This window comes from Entelurus aequoreus, linkage group LG25 (genome assembly GCF_033978785.1).
Source record: "Entelurus aequoreus isolate RoL-2023_Sb linkage group LG25, RoL_Eaeq_v1.1, whole genome shotgun sequence".
NCBI classification, from domain to species: Eukaryota; Metazoa; Chordata; class Actinopteri; order Syngnathiformes; family Syngnathidae; genus Entelurus; species Entelurus aequoreus.
Window position 1 is genome coordinate 29223140 of NC_084755.1, and position 21617 is coordinate 29244756.

The window sequence follows — 21617 nt, forward strand, 5'->3', positions numbered from 1 at the left end:
GTTGCCGACCCCTGGACTAAGGCATATTGTTTTAGTATTTTTGCTGTCAAATCTGAATAGTATGACTTCAGGGGGATTGAAAGTGATAATAATTTATATGTATCTGCCCCAGTTCTTCATCATAATCCTGCTGGTCTTCATAGCTGAGGTTGCGGGCGCTGTGGTGATCTTGGTCTTCAGACCTTTGGTAAGTAACGACATGTCTATATGAAGGTTCTCATTCATCCTGAGATAAAGACATGTCCACGTTGACCGCGAAAGTGACCCGAGTCAATGTTTGCGTGACAGGCGGAAGACATATTCGACAAATTTGGTGAAGCATCAGTCCAGAGCATCAAGAAGGACTACGGGAAAAATGCGGACGTCACGGGACTGTGGGACACAACAATGAGCACGGTGTGTAAACACCCATCAACAAACTACTGACACCTGTGTGACGGACGTCCTCTTTGTTTCTGCTTAGTTCAAATGCTGTGGAATCTACAACTCGTCAAATTTCGTAGGCTCGCCGTATTATGCGGCCAACAACAATCAATACCCGCCTCCGTGCTGCGCGGCCGCTAACAACCGGCCCTGTAATCAAACAATGATCGACAATTTCACGGTACGTGTTGGGGGAAAAAAACACCTTCGGTATGTTGTTGTTTTTTTCTTTACTCCTTCTCTGTGTTCTCCTCAGACAATCCCAGGTTGCTTTGTAAAGATCAAACAGTTGATTGAGGACAACACGGTGGCGATTGTTGCCGTGGCGCTGGGGATCGCGGCTCTTGAGGTACATGAACTCACTTAAAGTTGATTTACTTACCTATTTTTGCAGTTTGACATGAAAAAAAACACACGAAAAGTCCTCTCTTACTCAAGAGAACGCCATGTCGGTGAGCCCTTAAGAAAAAATTGACAACCAAGGAATGTTTGAAGTCGTACATTTCCATAGCACTATTTGAGAAACAGCGCCCTCTGGCGGCAAGATCAAAGAAGTGCCACAACCAACCGAGTTCTCCCCATCAAGCCAGAAATTCCAGAGCCAATTTGTACTGTTTGAAAAAAGATTACAAGCAGCATACCCGAGCCACTGTTTGTACATAGTACTTTAAAGGCCTACTGAAATGAAATGTTTTTATTTAAACGGGGATAGCAGATCCATTCTATGTGTCATACTTGATCATTTCGCGATATTGCCATATTTTTGCTGAAAGGATTTAGTAGAGAACATCGACGATAAAGTTCGCAACTTTTGGTCGCTGATAAAAAAAGCCTTGCCTGTACCGGAAGTAGTGTGACGTCACAGGTTGAAAGGCTCCTCACATTTCCCCATTGTTTACACCAGCAGCGAGAGCGTTTTGGACCGAGAAAGCGACGATTACCCCATTAATTTGAGCCAGGATGAAAGATTTGTGGATGAAGAACGTGAGAGTGAAGGACTAGAGTGCAGTGCAGGACGCATCTTTTTTCGCTCTGACCGTAACTTAGGTACAAGGGCTCATTGGATTCCACACTCTCTCCTTTTTCTATTGTGGATCACGGATTTGTATTTTAAACCACCTCGGATACTATGTCCTCTTGAAAATGAGAGTCGAGAACGCGAAATGGACATTCACAGTGACTTTTATCTCCACGACAATACATCGGCGAAACACTTTAGCTACGGAGCTTAACTGCAGATAGAAACAAAAGAAATAAACCCCTGACTGGAAGGATAGACAGAAAATCAACAATACTATTAAACCCTGGACATGTAAATACACGGTTAATGCTTTCCAGCCTGTCGAAGCTTAACAATGCTGTTGCTAACGACAGCATTGAAGCTAACTTAGCAACGGGACCTCACAGAGCTATGCTAAAAACATTAGCTATCCACCTACGCCAGCCAGCCCTCATCTGCTCATCAACACCCGTGCTCACCTGCGTTCCAGCGATCGACGGCGCGACGAAGGACTTCACCCGATCATCCGTGCGGTCGGCGGCTAGCGTCGCTTAGCGTGTCTGCCATCCAAGTCAAAGTCCTCCTGGTTGTGTTGCTGCAGCCAGCCGCTAATACACCGATCCCACCTACAACTTTCTTCTTTGCAGTCTTCATTGTTCATTAAACAAATTGCAAAAGATTCACCAACACAGATGTCCAGAATACTGTGGAATTTTGCGATGAAAACCGAGCTTTTTGTATTGGATACAATGGTGTCCGAATACTTCCGTTTCAACCATTGACGTCACGCGCATACGTCATCATACATAGAAGTTTTCAACCGGAAGTTTAGCGGGAAATTGAAAATTGCACTTTATAAGTTAACCCGGCCGTATTGGCATGTGTTGCAATGTTAAGATTTCATCATTGATATATAAACTATCAGACTGCGTGGTCGGTAGTAGTGGCTTTCAGTAGGCCTTTAATAATTATTGGTTTTCTACACCAAAATTCATCTATTTATTCTTATTCTTCTTCTCCAGATTTCAGTGCGCTCTACCTTTCACATTTTTCACCCGATTCAAACGGTTCCAACTTCAAACTGTTCAGCCTTATTCGGGAATCGCCGGCTTTCCCTTGACAAATCCCAAAAATTCCCAGATTTCCCAGAATTCCAGGTTTTCCGGGACATTTTTCTCATTCAAAATGAATTTGGCCATTTTTCAAACTTCCACCATTTCCACATTTTTCAACCGATTCAAACCATTCCACCTTCAACTTATTCCACTCATCCGGGACATTCAAACTATCATTGTTTCCAAGTTAAAAATAAATTCCAGGAATTCCCAAAATTCCCGTTTTTTTCAAACCCTATTTTCACCCTTTTTTCTGTCGACTACTCCTTCCACATTTTTAAACCCACTTCAACCGTTTCACAGTCAAAACATTCCTCTTAATGAACTTGAAAAATTCCCGGTTTTCCTGAAATTCCAGGAATTCCGTAATACAATTTCTCAATTAAAACTGTTACTACTTCAACATTTCTCGAAAAATTCCAACACCAACCATTCAGAACATTCACATTTTTTAAGCATTTAAAAAAAAAATCCCTCATTTCCCAATATTCCCAAATTTCCATGAAATTCCCATTGAATAGAATGGTACATTTTTCAAAGTTCCACAACTCCCACCTTTTATATCCGATTCAAACCGTTCTAACTTCAAAATATTCAGCCTGTTCAGAAATCGTGTGCTTTCTTTCAACAATTATTAAAAAAATCCCATATTTCCTACATTCAACTCATCCTGGGAATTCAAACAACCATTTTTCCACAATCAAAACATTTCCAGGAATTCCTCTTTTTTTCTAACCTTATGTCTAACTTGTTTTAGTGCAATGACTCCTTTCACAATTTTCAACCCATTTCAACCGTTCCACTGTCAAAACATTGGTCTTAGTCAGGACAAAAAAACAAGTTGGTTTAAGAACTTGAAAAATTCCCAGTTTTCCCAAAATTTCATAATACCATTTTTAAATAAAAAAACTGTTAGTACTTCAACATTTCTTGATCGATTAAAAGAATTCCAATACCAACCAATTCAGCTCATTCAGGACAGTCATGCTCCTAATCATTTTTTTAAAAATCCCGCTTTTCCCCAAAATCCCCAAATTTCCTGGAAGTTCCCATTGAAATGAATGGTAAATTTTTCTAAGTTGCACAATTTCCACATTTTTCAACATATTCAAACAGCAACACATTCCAGTCATCCTGGACTTTCAAACCAGCACTTTCCCAAGTTCCAAACCATATTCCGTTTTTTCTGGAAATTCTAACTCCTTAACATTCAAACTATTCTACAAACCCCGTTTCCATATGAGTTGGGAAATTGTGTTAAATGTAAATATAAACGGAATACAATGATTTGCAAATCCTTTTCAACCCATATTCAATTGAATGCACTACAAAGACAAGATATTTGATGTTCAAACTCATAAACTTTATTTTTTTTTTTGCAAATAATAATTAACTTAGAATTTCATGGCTGCAACACGTGCCAAAGTAGTTGGGAAAGGGCATGTTCACCACTGTGTTACATGGCCTTTCCTTTTAACAACACTCGGTAAACGTTTGGGAACTGAGGAGACACATTTTTGAAGCTTCTCAGGTGGAAATCTTTCCCATTCTTGCTTGATGTACAGCTTAAGTTGTTCAACAGTCCGGGGGTCTCCATTGTGGTATTTTAGGCTTCATAATGCGCCACACATTTTCAATGGGAGACAGGTCTGGACTACAGGCAGGCCAGTCTAGTACCCGCACTCTTTTACTATGAAACCACGTTGATGTAACACGTGGCTTGGCATTGTCTTGCTGAAATAAGCAGGGGCGTCCATGGTAACGTTGCTTGGATGGCAACATATGTTGCTCCAAAACCTGTATGTACCTTTCAGCATTAATGGCGCCTTCACAGATGTGTAAGTTACCCATGTCTTGGGCACTAATACACCCCCATACCATCACAGATGCTGGCTTTTCAACTTTGCGCCTATAACAATCCGGATGGTTCTTTCCCTCTTTGGTCCGGAGGACACGACGTCCACAGTTTCCAAAAACAATTTGAAATGTGGACTCGTCAGACCACAGAACACTTTTCCACTTTGTATCAGTCCATCTTAGATAAGCTCAGGCCCAGCGAAGCCAACTGCGTTTCTGGGTGTTGTTGATAAACGGTTTTTGCCTTGCATAGGAGAGTTTTAACTTGCACTCACAGATGTAGCAACCAACTGTAGTTAGTGGGTTTCTGAAGTGTTCCTGAGCCCATGTGGTGATATCCTTTACACACTGATGTCGCTTGTTGATGCAGTACAGCCTGAGGGATCGAAGGTCACGGGCTTAGCTGCTTACGTGCAGTGATTTCTCCAGATTCTCTGAACCCTTTGATGATATTACGGAGCGTAGATGGTGAAATCCCTAAATTCCTTGCAATAGCTGGTTGAGAAAGGTTTTTCTTAAACTGTTCAACAATTTGCTCACGCATTTGTTGACAAAGTGGTGACCCTCGCCCCATCCTTGTTTGTGAATGACTGAGCATTTCATGGAATCTACTTTTATACCCAATCATGGCACCCACCTGTTCCCAATTTGCCTGTTCACCTGTGGGATGTTCCAAATAAGTGTTTGATGAGCATTCCTCAACTTTATCAGTATTTATTGCCACCTTTCCCAACTTCTTTGTCCCGTGTTGCTGGCATCAAATTCTAAAGTTAATGATTATTTGAAAAAAAAAGTTTATGAGTTTGAACATCAAATATGTTGTCTTTGTAGCATATTCAACTGAATATGGGTTGAAAATGATTAGCAAATCTTTGTATTCCGTTTATATTTACATCTAACACAATTTCCCAACTCATATGGAAACAGGGTTTGTACATTCTGTCAGCATTTCAGTTCAACTTCAGCATTGGAGCATTCACACACAATTCCTTTTGCCTCATCTAGTTATTAATTCCATTTCTTTTTCTACATGTATTTCCTCCACAGATATGCGCCATGACCGTTTCCATGATCCTGTACTGCAAGGTAGATTCCAAGTCAGGTTAACTAACTGCAAAAGTGGACATCGCCAAAGGAGTGCCACTCCTCATAGTGCCTGTAACGGGTTTTGTTATGTACAAATGTGTCAATGAATTACAGTTTAAACACAATAATGACAAATTAATTAATAACACTGCAGGTCCTGACAGAGAATATTTAATGTTTCAGAAAGTGACATATTATTGAGTAATTGCATACGTTTATTGTAATAATCGTATAGAACAGTTCATACAGGAGATAATTAATGTGTTGCACTGATGCAATAAAGCAATTAAGTTGAGAATGAATCTGTATATTTGTTGTATGCAACAGGATCAATTGTAAAATAAAATTTTAATATTCTTTCATTGAGGGGATTTTTCTATTTGGGACATCACCGTTATTGAACTTATTATGATTTTTTTATGACTAACTCACATTTTGTGTGTATTAGAAGAGACATTCAGATGGACCAAGGAAAAAAAACCAAATGTCAGCTTGTAGAATAAGAGTTATTTTATTTGATAATAATGTCGCCACAACTCTGTAAACCCCGCGACCCTAAAAGGGACAAGCGGTAGAAAATGGATGGATGGATTAATATTCTTAGATTGAAGAACCAGTGGGTTCTTTTGCAGAAAAGTTTGCGTCGGCGCCACTCAGTGGCCTCTTTGAGTATTGCACAATATAATTTTTTAAAAACTTTTATATTTAAAAAAATATTTAATATTGATACAAAATTGAACTGTAATACTAAGGTGTGAGGGTGTAAAACGTGTCAGACAATGTCATACATACCTAAAAATGTTACTATTCTCTGGTATAGGGTCACACAAAATACAGAATATTGTGCAAAGGTTTGTTAATGACAGCAATTAGATTTACAAGGTGAAACTAAAATATGACATAGGTGCATAACATGCAACTCAAGATATGCCAGGGCCTCTTTTGATATATTTTTCATGATTATGGCTTACAGCTTATTAAAACCTTGAAATGCAAATGTTGGGCGTTTTAAAAATTGTAAACCATGATCATCAAAATTATAACAAATAATAGCTTGACATATACAGTATACATTTAATTGTATGTGATGAGTTTATATTATATTAGTTTCACATTTGGAGTTGAATTGCTGAAATGAATGGACTTTTACACAATATTTAGTTTTGTAGTTTAACCTCTAGTGTAGTTTAGGGTGTCTGGGGGTTGATACATTTTGTACTTTAAAGGTGCTAGAACTCATTAAATGTACATTGGTATATGCTAAGCTATCTGGATATATACAGTGTATATATATATCATATATATATATATATATATATATATATATATATATATATATATATATATATATATATATACATGTGTGTGTGTGTGTGTGTGTGTGTATGTATATATATATATATATATATATATATATATATATATATATATATATATATATATATATATATATATATATATATATATATATATATATATATATATATATATATATATGTGTGTGTGTGTGTGTGTGTGTGTGTGCGTGTGTGTAAATATATATATGTGTGTGTGTGTGTGTGTATATATATATACACACACACACATATATATATATATATATATATGTATATATATATATATATATATATATATGTATATATATATATATATATATATGTATATATATATATATATATATATATATATATATATATATATATATATATATATATATATATATATGTATATATGTGTGTGTGTGTGTGTGTGTGTGTGTGTGTGCGTGTGTGTGTATTAGGGCTGCAACAACTAATCGATTAAAATCAATTATAAAAATAGTTGGCGATTAATTTAGTCATCGATTCGTTGGATCTATGCTATGCGCATGCGCAGAGGCTACTTTATTTTTTTTATTTTTTTATAAACCTTTATTTATAAACTGCAACATTTACAAACAGCTGAGAAACAATAATCAAAATAAGTATGGTGCCAGTATGCTGTTTTTTTTTCAATAAAATACTGGAAAGGATAGAAATGTAGTTTGTCTCTTTTATCCGATTATTAATCGATTAATCAAAGTAATAATCGACAGATTAATCTATTATCAAATTACTTGTTAGTTGCAGCCCTAGTGTGTGTGTATATATATATATATATATATATATATATATATATATATATATATATATATATATATATATATATATATATATATATATATATATATATATATATATATATATATATATAAATGCTAGCAGACATCTTTTTACCCTTCTGGGGCACCGTACGTGTAGTTTATGTATGGCAATGCGGAAGTGAATAATTTCCGCAAGGATTTATTTAAAAAACTAAAATAAAAATAAAAATACAGTACATGTTTGTTTGTCGCAGTGTATAATCACTCATATACACAATGTTTATCCCCGTTACATCAACTCATAATATCCATAATTTCTTGTTGAATAAAGTTTGCCCCGGGTGCTACTTTACTGACCTGCCGGTTAGACCGGACCCTAAACAGCCTTCGCGGCACCTGACAAGATGGCGACTTCCCCATCTTGCTCTCCTCCCACTTTCTTTGCCTCCCTTCGACGTGTGCTTGGCAGAAGAAGAGGAGGAGTCAGGTACGTCACTCTTGCTTACTTTCTCACACACACACGCACACCAGGTGAGTACATACCTGCCCCACATCAGGAAACTAAGTGTGAGGAAATAAATGTCAACACTCGGGTCGCCATTGGACTTGCAGGCCAGCTGAGTTTTTGAGGAGCGAACAAGAGCCGTCGATGCGTCTTGGTCGTGCTGTGAGAACTTCCCAGGTCCGAACAGCTGAGCGACAACATGTCCGATGGGAACACCGCAAATGCTGCTCACAAGTGAGTACACTTAAAGAGCCAGCACACTTCTTTGTGGCTGTTGTTTTTACACTTGACTTGACATCATTCCAATTCCAACTTTCAACTATTGAAAAGGGTAAAAGAAACTAGATTTTTGGGTGTAATAATAGATGACAAAATGAACTGGAAATGTCATATACAAAATATACAACAGAAGGTGGCAAGAAACATTTCAATAATGAATCAAGTAAAATACGTCTTGGACCAAAAATCACTTCTTATTCTTTACTGCTCGCTAGTGTTACCATGTCTGAGTTATTGTGTAGAACAGACCTGGGCAAATTAAGGCCCGGGGGCCACATGCGGCCCGTTAAGCTTTTCAATCTGGCCCGCTGGACATTCCCAAATATTTTTTTAGATCTTTAAGATGGAAACTGTAGCTGCCATTATGATGTGCAGTGATGTTTTCTAATTACCATAAGTCATACTTGCCAACCTTGAGACCTCCAATATCGGTAGGTGGGGGGGAGGGGGTGTTTGGGGGCGGGGGGCGTGTATATATATATATATATATATATATGTATATATATATATATATATATATATATATATATGTATATATATATATATATATATATATGTATATATATATATATATGTATATATATATGTATATATATATATATATATATATATGTATATATATATATATATATATATATATATATATATATATATATATATATATATATATATGTATATATATATATATATGTATGAAATACTTGACTTTCAGTGAATTCTAGCTATATATATATATATATATATATATATATATATATTTATTTCTTTTATTTACATAAAAGAAATACTTGAATTTCAGTGTTCCGGTGGATATCCATTAAATGGCAGTATTGTCCTGTTTAACTTCTCCGTTCATGATGAGTATATCATTTCGGCCACCGTGTTCAATGGAGAAGTCTGTTCTATATATTTACAGGCAACATACACCTTCCCCTTCGAACTGTCCTGGATGAACTGAAATTCTTGTTTCCATTCGTTTGAATTCGTTAGGCAAGCTGATTATATTGTGGGAAAGCGGACGTGAGAACAGGCTGTCCCCACTCAGTCTCAGGTCCGCATTGAGCTGGAGGGGGCGTGGCCTCCAGCTCCGGCTGAATACCGGGAGTTTGTCGGGAGAAAATATCTGCCGGGAGGTTGTCGGGAGAGGCGCTGAATACCGGGATTCTCCCGCTAAAAACGGGAGGGTTGGCAAGTATGCCATAAGTCTCGAACTATACAACGTATTTCAATGGTTGGAATCTGCGTTTTTGCATGATATTTTAGTGACTACTGTTGTCCTGATGCCAATATCATTTTGATACTTTTTTTGGTACTTTTTGATGCCTTTCTAAATAAAGGGGACCAGAAAAAATTGCATTATTGGCTTTATTTTAACAAAAAATCTTAGGGTGTGGCGGACCGGTACTTTTCAGAGGCGGTATGGTACCGAATATGATTAATTAGTATCTCAGTACTATACTAATACCCGTATACCGTTCAACCCTACTAGTTACTATGGTAATCTACGTCACAGCAGGTCAGACGAGGCACCAAGCAGTGTGGGTGGGGAGCGTTTCCACAGAGTGTTTCCTGAGCGGCCAGCCTGAAATGTGGGTGTCAGGGACAGACGCGGAAGGGGATTTTTACAAGAAAGTTCTAAAGCTTAGTGATGTATCAGATGTATCAGATTGTAGATGTTTTTTGTTTTTTTACCCTTCACGTTCATATTTCGCTGTGTTTTTTGCATTTGTGATGCATTTGGCTTGATTGTAAAATATGTCGATTGAGAGGGGGTGTGACATTCATGTGTTGTCAATATTCAGGGTTTTATCGTTCATAGAAAAAAATAAAATTCCATTCCGTTTTTAAGGCGGTCTGTCATAACATTTTTAGCATTCAATCAGACTTTATTGTGAGGTTTTGTATTAGTTTTCCTAAAAATAGATATACTGGCCCCCAGACACATTTTTTTCTCTAAATTTGGCCCCCGAGTCAAAATAATTGCCCAGGCCTGGTGTAGAACATAGGTGCCGATCTACATTTCTGCCAGTGGGTGCTCGGTTTGTGTGTACCGTATTTTTCGGACTATAAGTCGCAGTTTTTTTCATAGTTTGGCCGGGGGTGCGACTTATACTCAGGAGCGACTTATGTGTGAAATTATTAACACATTACCGTAAAATATCCAATAATATTATTTAGCTCATTCACGTAAGAGACTAGACGTATAAGATTTCCTGGGATTTAGCGATTAGGAGTGACAGATTGTTTGGTAAACGTATAGCATGTTCTATATGTTATAGTTATTTGAATGACTCTTACCATAATATGTTACGTTAACATACCAGGCACGTTCTCAGTTGGTTATTTATGCCTCATATAACGTACACTTATTCAGCCTGTTGTTCACTATTCTTTATTTATTTTAAATTGCCTTTCAAATGTCTATTCTTGGTGTTGGGTTTTAACAAATACATTTCCCCAAAAAATGCGACTTATACTCCAGTGCGACTTATATATGTTTTTTCCCTTCTTTATTATGCATTTTTGGCCGGTTTAACTTATACTCCGAAAAATACGTTATTGGTATTGTCCCAATACCAATATTTTGGTACCGGTACCAACAGTTTTTCTGTACTTTTCTATATAAAGGGGACCACAAAAATGTCATTATGGGCTTTATTTTAACAAAAAATCTTACGGTACATTAAACATGTGTTTCTTATTGCAATTATGTCCTTAAATAAAATAGTGAACATACTAGACAACTTGTCTTTTAGTAGTTAGTAAACAAACAAAGGCTCCTAATTTAGCTGCTGACGTATGCAGTAACGTATTGTGTTATTTATCATTCTATTGTCAAAATGTCAAAATTATTAAGGACAAGTGGTAAAAAATGAATATTAATCTACCTGTTCATTTACTGTTAATATCTACTTATTTTCTGTTTCAACATGTTCTATCTACACTTCTGTTAAAATGTAATAATCACTTATTCTTCTGTTTTTTGATACTTTACATTAGTTTTAAATGATACCACAAATTTGGGTATCAATCCAATACCAAGTAGTTACAGGATCATACATTGGTCATATTCAAAGTCCTAATGTGTCCAGGGACATATTTCCTGAGTTTATAAACATAATATAAATTTATAAAAAACAAAAGATTTTTTGTGATGTTAAGAAATATCGATGTAATCATATTATCGACTAGATACGCTGTTGTGCGTGGTATCATTACAGTGGATGTTGGGTGTAGATCCACCAATGGCGTTTGTTTATGTTGTAGCGTCCCGGAAAAGTTGGTGCCGCAGGGAATTCTGTGAATTTGCTCTGTAGTGTTTATGTTGTATTCTTCCAAAATGTGTTTGTCGTTGTTGTTCAGTGTGGTTTCACTATATGGCACATTTTTATGACAGTGTTGGCATTGTTCATACTGCCACACTTAGTGTGACATGTATGGCTGTTGACTAAGTATGCTCTTCATTCGCTCATGTGCAGTGTGTTCAAAGTCAAGATGATAGTGTCATTAGTTCATTATCGGGCATAATTCATTTTTGGTTAAGCTTTGTTAATTACAGACTATGTGATTGGTGACTTTTTGTAATGAGCAAAACCGACCAAACTCCACACAGAATTAACAACAACAAGATTGATGTTTTACAAATTATTTTAAAGACTGAAAGTTGCCATCAATCCCATGTGGGTGCTCGGCGCCTATGGATTAGAACAGTGTTTTTCAACCACTGTGCTGTGGCATACTAGTGTGCCATGAGATACAGTCTGGTGTGTCGTGGGAGATTATGTCATTTCACCTAATTGGGTTAAATATATTTTTTGCAAACCAGTAATTATAATCCGCAAATAATGTGCCGTTGTTGAGTGTCGGTGCTGTCTAGAGCTCGGCAGAGTAACCATGTAATACTCTTCCATATCAGTAGGTGGCAGCAGGTAGCTAATTGCTTTGTAGATGTCGGGAACATGGTTTGTCGTGATCACAATATGCGGGAGGCAGCCTGTTGGTAGAAAGGTATCTAACACTTAAACCAAAAATAAACAAAAGGTGAGTGCCGCTAGGAAAAGGCATTGAAGCTTAGGGAAGGCTATGCAAAACGAAACTAAAACTGAAGTGGCTGCAAAGTAAACAAAAACAGAATGCTGGACGACAGCAAAGACTTACAGCGTGTGGAGCAGACGGCGTCCACAAAGTACATCCGTACATGACATGACAATCAATGTCCCCACAAAGAAGGATAGTGTCAAGACATGAAACTGCTACAGGAAAATACCAACAAAAGAGGAAAAGCCACCAAAATAGGAGCGCAAGACAAGAACTAAAACACTACACACAGGAAAACACCAAAAAACTCCAAATAAGTCAGGGGGTGATGTGACAGGTGGTGACAGTACACCTACTTTGAGACAAGAGCTATAGTGATGCATGCTTGGTTATGGTTTGAATTCTAATCCAACAATTGCGAGAATGACTTTTTATTGTCAATATCGGCTACGGAGTTTCATTTTTGTATGTTTTCTGCTGGTGGTGTGCCTGAGAAATGTTTTCAATTTAAAAAAATGTGTCTTGGCTCAGAAAAGGTTGAAAAACACTAGTGTAGAAATATGGTGAAATCTATACAAATGTGCGCTTCATTCGTTAACCGTGTTACAAAAAAGATCAATTAGACTGATACATAATGTTGGATATAGAGAACATACAAAGCCTTTATTTATTGAGTCAAAAATATTGAAGTTCAATGATTTTGTAAAATTGCAAAGAGCTCAAATGATGTACAAAGCAAACTATAACCTGCTACCCAAGAATGTACAACAATTCTTCTCTACTAAAGAGGAGAAATATAACCTTAGAGGAAAATCTAATTTAAAACATTTGTATGCTCGTACAACACTAAAAACCTTTAGCATATCAGTATGTGGAATTAAATTATGGAATGGATTAAGTAAAGAAGTTAAACAAAGTACTGATATGATCCAGTTTAAGAGGTTGTTCAAATGAATAGTGCTTACAAAGTACAAAGAAGAAGAAATATTAGAAACACCTTCAATTTAATTGAAAATGGGATATTCTTCATCTCAGTATGTTTACCATGACTGACTTAATTAACTATTACAAAAACTGCTGCATTGTGCTACAAAAAGAAGTCAGTAAATGAACGTATGTATTTGTAAACACTCTGAAGTGGGAAAGGGGTAGCATTAAATAAGCTTTGCTTCTTCCTACTCCTACATCATGTCCTTTTGCACATGATGTAAAGTGACATTATATGAAATTGTGTGATTTATTATGCTGTAAGTGTGTTCATGTTCAAAATAAACTAAGGAAAGAAAGAAAGAAAGAAAACACTCTTACTACATCAGGAAGTTTCTTGCTTATCCTATTCTTATGTGGAAAAACACGTCGGTTTGCAGATAATGTTGAAAATCTGCCACTTTTAAATTGAGTTGATGCAAAGGTTTTTGGTCCGTGTACCTTCCGTTCATTCTATTTCCAATTCTGAAACGCAAATCAAAAAAACAAAATTAGGGCCGTTTTTTCGATTTTTATTATAAATGGCAGATTTGAAAACAAACAAAAAAGGGTTGATTTACATTAAAATATTGCCATAAAATTGGATTTTGTGCCGTTTTTATTTTATGGATTTTCATTTTTCCAGATAAACACAAAAATGCAATTTATGTTAAGGTTGTTGGTCCGTGTACCTTCCGTTCATCCTATTTCCAATTCTGAAACGCAAATCAAAAAACAAAATTAAGGCCGTTTTTCGATTTTTTTATTATAAATGGCAGATTTGAAAACAAACAAAAAAGGGTTGATTTACATTAAAATATTGCCATAAAATTGGATTTTGTGCCGTTTTTATTTTATGGATTTTTATTTTTCCAGATAAACACAAAAATGCAATTTATGTTAAGGTTGTTGGTCCGTGTACCTTCCGTTCATTCTATTTCCAATTCTGAAACGCAAATCAAAAAACAAAATTAAGGCCGTTTTTGGATTTTTTATTATAAATGGCAGATTTTAAAACAAACACAAAAGGGTTGATTTTCATTAAAATATTGCCATAAAATTGGATTTTGTGCCGTTTTCCTTTTATGGATTTTTATTTTTCCAGATAAACGCAAAAATGCGTGGTTATCTGTGTGATGACAAATTGAACCGGAAGCAGTATTTTAGCTTTTCCCTTGTGTTTAGCATGTTTTTAGCATAATGCTAACTAACATCTTTGTTCAACAGAAGTCCTATTGTCGTTTAAAAAAAGTTTCATTAAATAGTTGTCCAACTTTTGTTTCAGAAATGAAATTAGAAAAAATGGCCCGAAATTTGTTTTTTGATTTGCATTTAAGAATTGGAAATAGAATGAACGGAAGGTACACAGACCCGTGTACTTTCATTGATTGTATTTCCAATTCTGAAACGCAAACCAAAATACAACGTTAGGGCTGTTTTTCAATTTTTTATTGTATATGGCAGATTGGAAAACAAACAAAAGAGGGTTGATTTTCAATAAAATATTGCCATAAAATTGGATTTTGTGCCGTTTTCCTTTTTTATGGATTTTAATTTTTCCAGATAAACACAAAAATCGAATATATGTTCATCCAAAACGCAAAAATGCGTGGTTATCTGTGTAATGACAAATTGAACCGGAAGCAGTATTTTAGCTTTTCGGTCCGTGTACCCATCCATCCATTTTCTACCGCTTGTCCCTTTCGGGGTCACAGGGGGTGCTGGAGCCTACCCTGCATTCGGGCGGAAGGCAGGGTACACCCCGGACAAGTCGCCATCTCATCACAGCGCCAACACAGATAGACGGACAACATTCACACTCACATTCACACACTACGGCCAATTTAGTGTCGCCAATCAACCTATCCCCAGGTGCATGTGTTTGGAGGTGGGAGGAAGCCAGAGTACCCGGAGGGAACCCACACAGTCACGGGGAGAACATGCAAAAATCCACACAGAAAGATCCAGAGTCCGGGATTGAACTCAGGTCCTTCGTATTGTGAGGCGGTCCGTGTACCTTCCATTCATTCTATTTCCAATTCTGAAATGCAAATCAAAAAACAAAATTAGGGCCGTTTTTCGATTTTCATTATATATGGCAGATTTTAAAACAGACAAAAAAAGAGTTGATTTTCATTAAAATTGTCATGATCCGTGTTTTGTTATTTTCTGTTAGTTTTGGACTCCCTCAGTTCCTGTTTTGTGTACCCTTGAGTTTGTTTTGGTTGCCATGGTTGCTTATTGTTTTCACCTGCCACTGATTGGTGTTCGGGACGCTCACCTGTTCCCCGAGCACTAATCAGAGGCATTATTTAAGCCTGCCTTCGCCGGTCACTCGTCCTGGCTTCTTTGTTTGCTTCATGCTCCTGTTACGTGAGTATTGCTTATCTTTAGTCTGCTAAGTAGTAGCCTTAGCTTCAAGTGCGATCGGCACCTTGTTCCGTCGGTTTGTTTTCGGTTTTTCGTACCTCTTTGAGTTTTTTCAAGAATAAACCATGCTCCTACCTGTAAGTCCTGTCCGGAGTGATCCGTTTGCATCCCGGGGGAACGAACCTCGCTGCAACCCCGCCGTAACAAAAATATTGCCATAAAATTGGATTGTGCCGTTTTCCTTTTATTCCAGATAAACCCAAAAATCAAATATATGTTCATCCAAAATGCAAAAATGCGTGGTTATGTGTGATGACAAATTGAACCGGAAGCAGTATTTTAACTTTTCCTTAGCATAACGGTAACATCTTTGTTCAGCAGGAGTCCTATTATCGTTTTAAAAAAGTGTCATAAATAGTCCAACTTTTGTTTCAGAAATGAAAATAATACAAAAAATGACTCGAAATTTGTTTTTTAATTTGCTTTTAAGAATTCAAAATAGAATGAACGGAAGGTACACAGACCCTTTTCCTTTTAATTTAGCATGTATTTAGCATAACAGTAACATCTTTGTTGGTCCGTGTACCTTCCGTTCATTCTATTTCCAATTCTGAAACGCAAATAAAAAAATAAAATTAGGGCCGTTTTTCGATTTTTATTTTATATGGCAGGTTTTAAAACAAACAAAAAGGATTGATTTTCATTAAAATCTTGCCATAAAATTGGATTTTGTGCTGTTTTGCTTTTAAGGATTTGAATTTTTCCAGATAAACGCAAAAAAATGTGCAAAAATGCAAGGTTATCTGTAGGGATGTCCGATAATATCGGACTGCCGATATTATCGGCCGATAAATGCTTTAAAATGTAATATTGGAAATTATCGGTATCGGTTTCAAAATTATCGGTATCGGTTGCAAAAAGTAAAATTTATGACATTTTACAACACTGCTGTGTACACGGACGTAGGGAGAGGTACAGAGCGCCAATAGACCTTAAAGGCACTGCCTTTGCGTGCCGGCCCAGTCACATAATATCTACGGCTTTTCACAATGCAATGCATACTTGGTCAACAGCCATACAGGTCACACTGAGGGTGGACGTATAAACAACTTTAACACTGTTACAAATATGCGCCACACTGTGAACCCACACCAAACAAGAATGACAAACACATTTCGGGAGAACATCTGCACCGTAACACAACAGAACAAATACCCAGAACCCCTTGCAGCACTAACTCTTCCGGGACGCTACAATATACACCCCCCACTACCCCCCCAACCCCGCCCACCTCAACCTCCTCATGCTGTCCCAGATTCCAAGCTGCTGTTTTGAGGCATGTTCAAAAAAATAATGCACTTTGACTTCAATAATAAATATGGCAGTGCCATGTTGGCATTTTTTTCCCATAACTTGAGTTGATTTATTTTGGAAAACCTTGTTACATTGTTTAATGCACCCAGCGGGGCATCACAACAAAATTAGGCATAATAATGTGTTAATTCCACGACTGTATATATCGGTATCGGTTGATATCGGTATCGGTAATTAAGAGTTGGACAATATCGGAATATCGGATATCGGCAAAAAAGCCATTATCGGACTTTTCTAGTTATCTGTGTGATGACAAATTGAACCGGAAGCAGTATTTTAGCCTTTCCTTTGCGTTTAGCATGTTTTTAGCATAACGGTAACATCTTTGCTCAGCAGGAGTCCTATTGAGTCCTATATATATATACAAAAGTTTCATTAAATAGTTGTTTTGTTTCAGAAATGAAAATAGAAAAAATGTTTCCGAAACTTGTTTTTTAGGACTCCTGCTGAACAAAGATGTTACTGTTGTGCTAAAAACATGCTAAACGCAAAGGAAAGGCTAAAATACTGCTTCCGGTTCAATTCGTAACCTTGCGTTTTTGCAAAAAAAAAATTCGATTTTTGTGTTTATCTGGAAAAATAAAACTCGATAAAAGGAAAACGGCACAAAATCCAATTTTCTGGAAATATTTTAATGAAAATCAACCCTTTTTTGTTTGTTTTAAAATCTGCCATGTATGGCAGATTTTAAAACAAACAAAAAGGGGTTAAAAAAAACACATTGAGTTGATTTTTTATTATATATATATATATATATATATATATATATATATATATATATATATATATATATATATATATATATATATATATATATATATATATATATATATATATATATATATATATATATATATATATATATATATATATATATATATATATATATGTATATATATATATATATATATATATATGTATATATATATATTATATATATATATATATAATATATAATATATATAATAAAAATCGAAAAACGGCCCTAATTTTATTTTTTGATTTGCGCTTCAGAATTGGAAAAAGAATGAACGGAAGGTACACAAACCTTTGTTCAGCAGGAGTCCTATTGTCGTTTTAAAAAAAGTGTCAGTAAATAGTTGTCCAACTTTTGTTTCAGAAATGAAAATAGAAAAATTGGCCCAAAATTTGTTTTTTGATTTGCATTTCAGAATTGGAAATCGAATGAACAGAAGGTACACGGACCGTTGTTTGTTAGCATGGCGCATAGACAATGCTACGCAATAAAACATTTTAGTGTAAGTAAATTCTGACTCTTTTAAAACAACTTATCTACTGTCTTCAATAGAAAATGAGAGATTGGATCGTGACTTTAAAATGAGCCTATTGAAAACAAAATGATCATACATACCTGGTTTGATGTTGCCCAAGAACATCTGTGGTGTCCAAAGTGCGGTCCTGGGGCCTTTTGCGGACCACAGCTCATTTTAAAAACAGTATCACTGATAAAAAAAAGGGAATTTTAATAATAAAATAAACGGAGGGCTAAAACAGCAAACATGTATAATGTAGTTTATAAATGATATAAAGTGCATTCGGAAAAAATTCACAGCGCTTCCCTTTTTTCCATATTTTGGTATGTTACAGCCTTGTTCCAAAATGGAGTAAATTAATTTTTGTTCTCAAATGACATTGTTAAAGTTTTATTTTTTTATTTACCAAATGTATTAAAAAAATGAAAAATCACATGTACATAAGTATTCACACATTTTGCTCAATACTTTGTTGATGCACCTTTGGCAGCAATTACAGACTCTCGTCGTTTTGAATACGATGCCACAAGCTTGCCACACCTACACTATATTGCCAAAAGTAGTTGGCCACCCATCCAAATGATGAGAATCACTTGGCCTGGTGTATAAAATTAAGCACTTAGGCATGTAGACTGTTTCTACAAACATTTGTGAAAGAATGGGCCGCTCTCAGTGATTTCCAGCGTGGAACTGTCACAGGATGCCACCTGTGCAACGAATCCAGTGGTGAAATTTCCTCGCTCCTAAATATTCCAAAGTCAACTTTCTTATAAGAAAAGTGAAGAGTTTGGGAACAACAGCAAGTCAGCCACCAAGTGGTAGGCCACGTAAACTGACAGAGAGGGGTCAGCGCATAGTGCAAAGACTTTCTGCACAGTCATTTGCTACAGAGCTCCAAACTTCATGTGACCTTCCAATTAGCCCACGTACAGTACACAGAGAGCTTCATGGAATGGGTTTCCATGGCCGAGCAGCTGCATCTAAGCCATACATCACCAAGTCCAATGCAAAGCGTGGGATGCAGTGGTGTAAAGCACGTCGCCACTGGACTCAAAAGCAGTGGAGACGCCTTCTCTGGACTGATGAATCACGCTTTTCCATCTGGCAATCTGGTGAACCAGTCTGGGTTTGGAGGTTGCCAACGCTACATTTCGGACTGCATTGTGCCGACTGTGAAATTTGGTGGGGGAGGAATTATGGTGTGGGGTTGTTGTTCAGGAGTTGGGCTTCGCCCCTTAAGTCCAGTGAAAGGAACTTTAAATGCTCCAGGATACCAAAACATTTTGGACAATTCCATGGGATGGCACTTCAAGTTCATATGTAAGTCAAGGCAGGTGGCCAAATACTTTTGGCAATATAGTGTATCTTGGGGTAGTTTCGCCCATTCCTTTTTGCAGCACCTCTCAAGCTCCATCAGGTTGGATGGCAAGCGTTGGTTTTCATCCAGGAAGTCTCTGTACATTGCTGCATCCACCTTAGTCTAGTCAGGGAGGCGACCAAGAACCCCATGGTCACTCTGTCAGAGCTACAGCATTCCTCTGTGGAGAGAGGAGAACCTTCCAGAAGGACAATGCACCAATCAAGCCTGTATAGTAGAGTGGCCAGGCGGAAGCCATTTTTTTAGTAAAAAGTTAGCCAAAATGAGCCTGAAAGACTCTCAGACCATGAGAAACTAAATACTCTGGTCTGATGAGACAAAGATTAAACTCTTTGGCGTGAATGCCAGGCGTCATGTTTGGAGGCTAACACCATCCCTACAGTGAAGTATTCACTGCAAAAACTGAAATCTAAGTAAGATTAATTATCTCAAATAAGGGTGATATTTGCTTATTTTCTGTCTGGTAAGATCATTCTTCTCACTAAGTAGATTGTATGTTAGAGTGTTTTACTTGTTTTAAGTGTTTTGGTCCTAAATGATCTCAGTGAGATATTACAGCTTGTTGCTGAGATTTGATGACCTATATTGAGTAAAACATGCTTGAAACTAGAATATCAACTGTTGCAAAGCTGTGTCATCAACACTCACAGGTATAAAACTACTTTTTTTTAAAGTAATAAATTCTTATTTCAAGCATGAAAAAAAAAATCATGATTTTGACACAATTGTGTCTCATAATTAAAACAGATGACAGCCAAATGGACTTTGCTGTTTTAATTTCAATAAAACAATAGAAAATACGTACTCATATAGTAGTACAGTTGGCACAGTACAGTAAACTGACAGTTAATATTTAAACATTTGACATTTCAAACAATTTTGAACAGAAATAGTTCATGCACATTCAGATAAATTCCTCAAAATAACAATAACATTTTTTTTTGCCGGGGGCCGGGCTGTATATATACGCACTAATTGACTGAAAGAGCACGCACTTGGCGCGATGATGTCATGTTGTCGATGGAAAAGTGCATTTTTAGACAATATGATTTGCCTGAGCGGCTAGAAAACCCTGAGAGTAACAAGCGGTTGCCTTGTTGCCTTTCCATTAAGAACAATAAATTAGTTTTTAGTATAAGTTTGCTGGTTTCAAGAAATGTAATGCCGAGCGCATATCATTATGTCAAGATAATGGCACCATTTACTTAACTTAAGAATATTTTTCAACATATTGAGCAAAAAAGGTCTCTTTTTTTTTTTTTCTACCAAGAAAAGTGCACTTGTTATTAGAGAGAATATACCTATTTTAAGGTATTTTTGGGTTAATTGAGGTTAGCTAATTTGACTTGTTTAGGAAAGTCTTGACAAGCCACATTTTCTTGTTCTATTGGCAGATAATTTTGCTTAGTTCAAATAAAATACCCCTAATTTTTGTATTGTTTTTTCTTGTTTTTGAACACTGACTTTTTGCAGTGGGGATGGTTTTCAGCGGCAAGAACTGGGAGACAAGTCGGGATAGAGAGAAATATGAATGCAGCAATGTACAGTGAAATACAGGATGAAAACCAATGCTTTGCTTCCAACTTGATGAAGCTTCAGAGGTGCTGCAAAGAGGAATGGGCAAAACCGATCAAAAATAGGTGTGCCAAGCTTGTGGCATCGTATTCAAAAAGACTTGCTGCTAAAGTTGCGTCAACAAAGTATTGAGCAAAGGCTATGAATTCTTACTAATGTAAATGTAATTTTTTTTTAGATATGTACAGTATGCTTAATAGATTAGCAAAAAAATCATTTTCACATTGTCAATATGGGATATTGTCTGCAGAATCT

The 21617-nt window shown here is 36.4% G+C and overlaps 2 protein-coding genes across 3 annotated transcripts in view; both read left to right on the forward strand.

Moving 5' to 3' along the window:
• The window catches only part of tspan34b (tetraspanin 34b), a 15332-nt gene extending 9830 nt beyond the window's left edge, over nt 1-5502 (forward strand). Inside the window, exons 3-7 of the mRNA XM_062036652.1 lie at nt 113-187; nt 289-396; nt 464-604; nt 680-772; nt 5443-5502. Of these exons, the coding sequence (XP_061892636.1) occupies nt 113-187; nt 289-396; nt 464-604; nt 680-772; nt 5443-5502 (477 nt within the window). The remainder of the gene's footprint in view (nt 1-112; nt 188-288; nt 397-463; nt 605-679; nt 773-5442) is intronic.
• Nucleotides 5503-7969: 2467 nt separating this feature from the next.
• The window catches only part of zgc:158403 (tetratricopeptide repeat protein 39A), a 70848-nt gene continuing 57200 nt past the window's right edge, over nt 7970-21617 (forward strand). Inside the window, exons 1-2 of one of the 2 annotated variants that reach the window (XM_062036848.1) lie at nt 7970-8090; nt 8216-8342. In XM_062036848.1, the coding sequence (XP_061892832.1) occupies nt 8308-8342 (35 nt within the window). In that variant the 5' untranslated portion in view covers nt 7970-8090; nt 8216-8307. The other variant, XM_062036849.1, reaches the window with a different exon arrangement.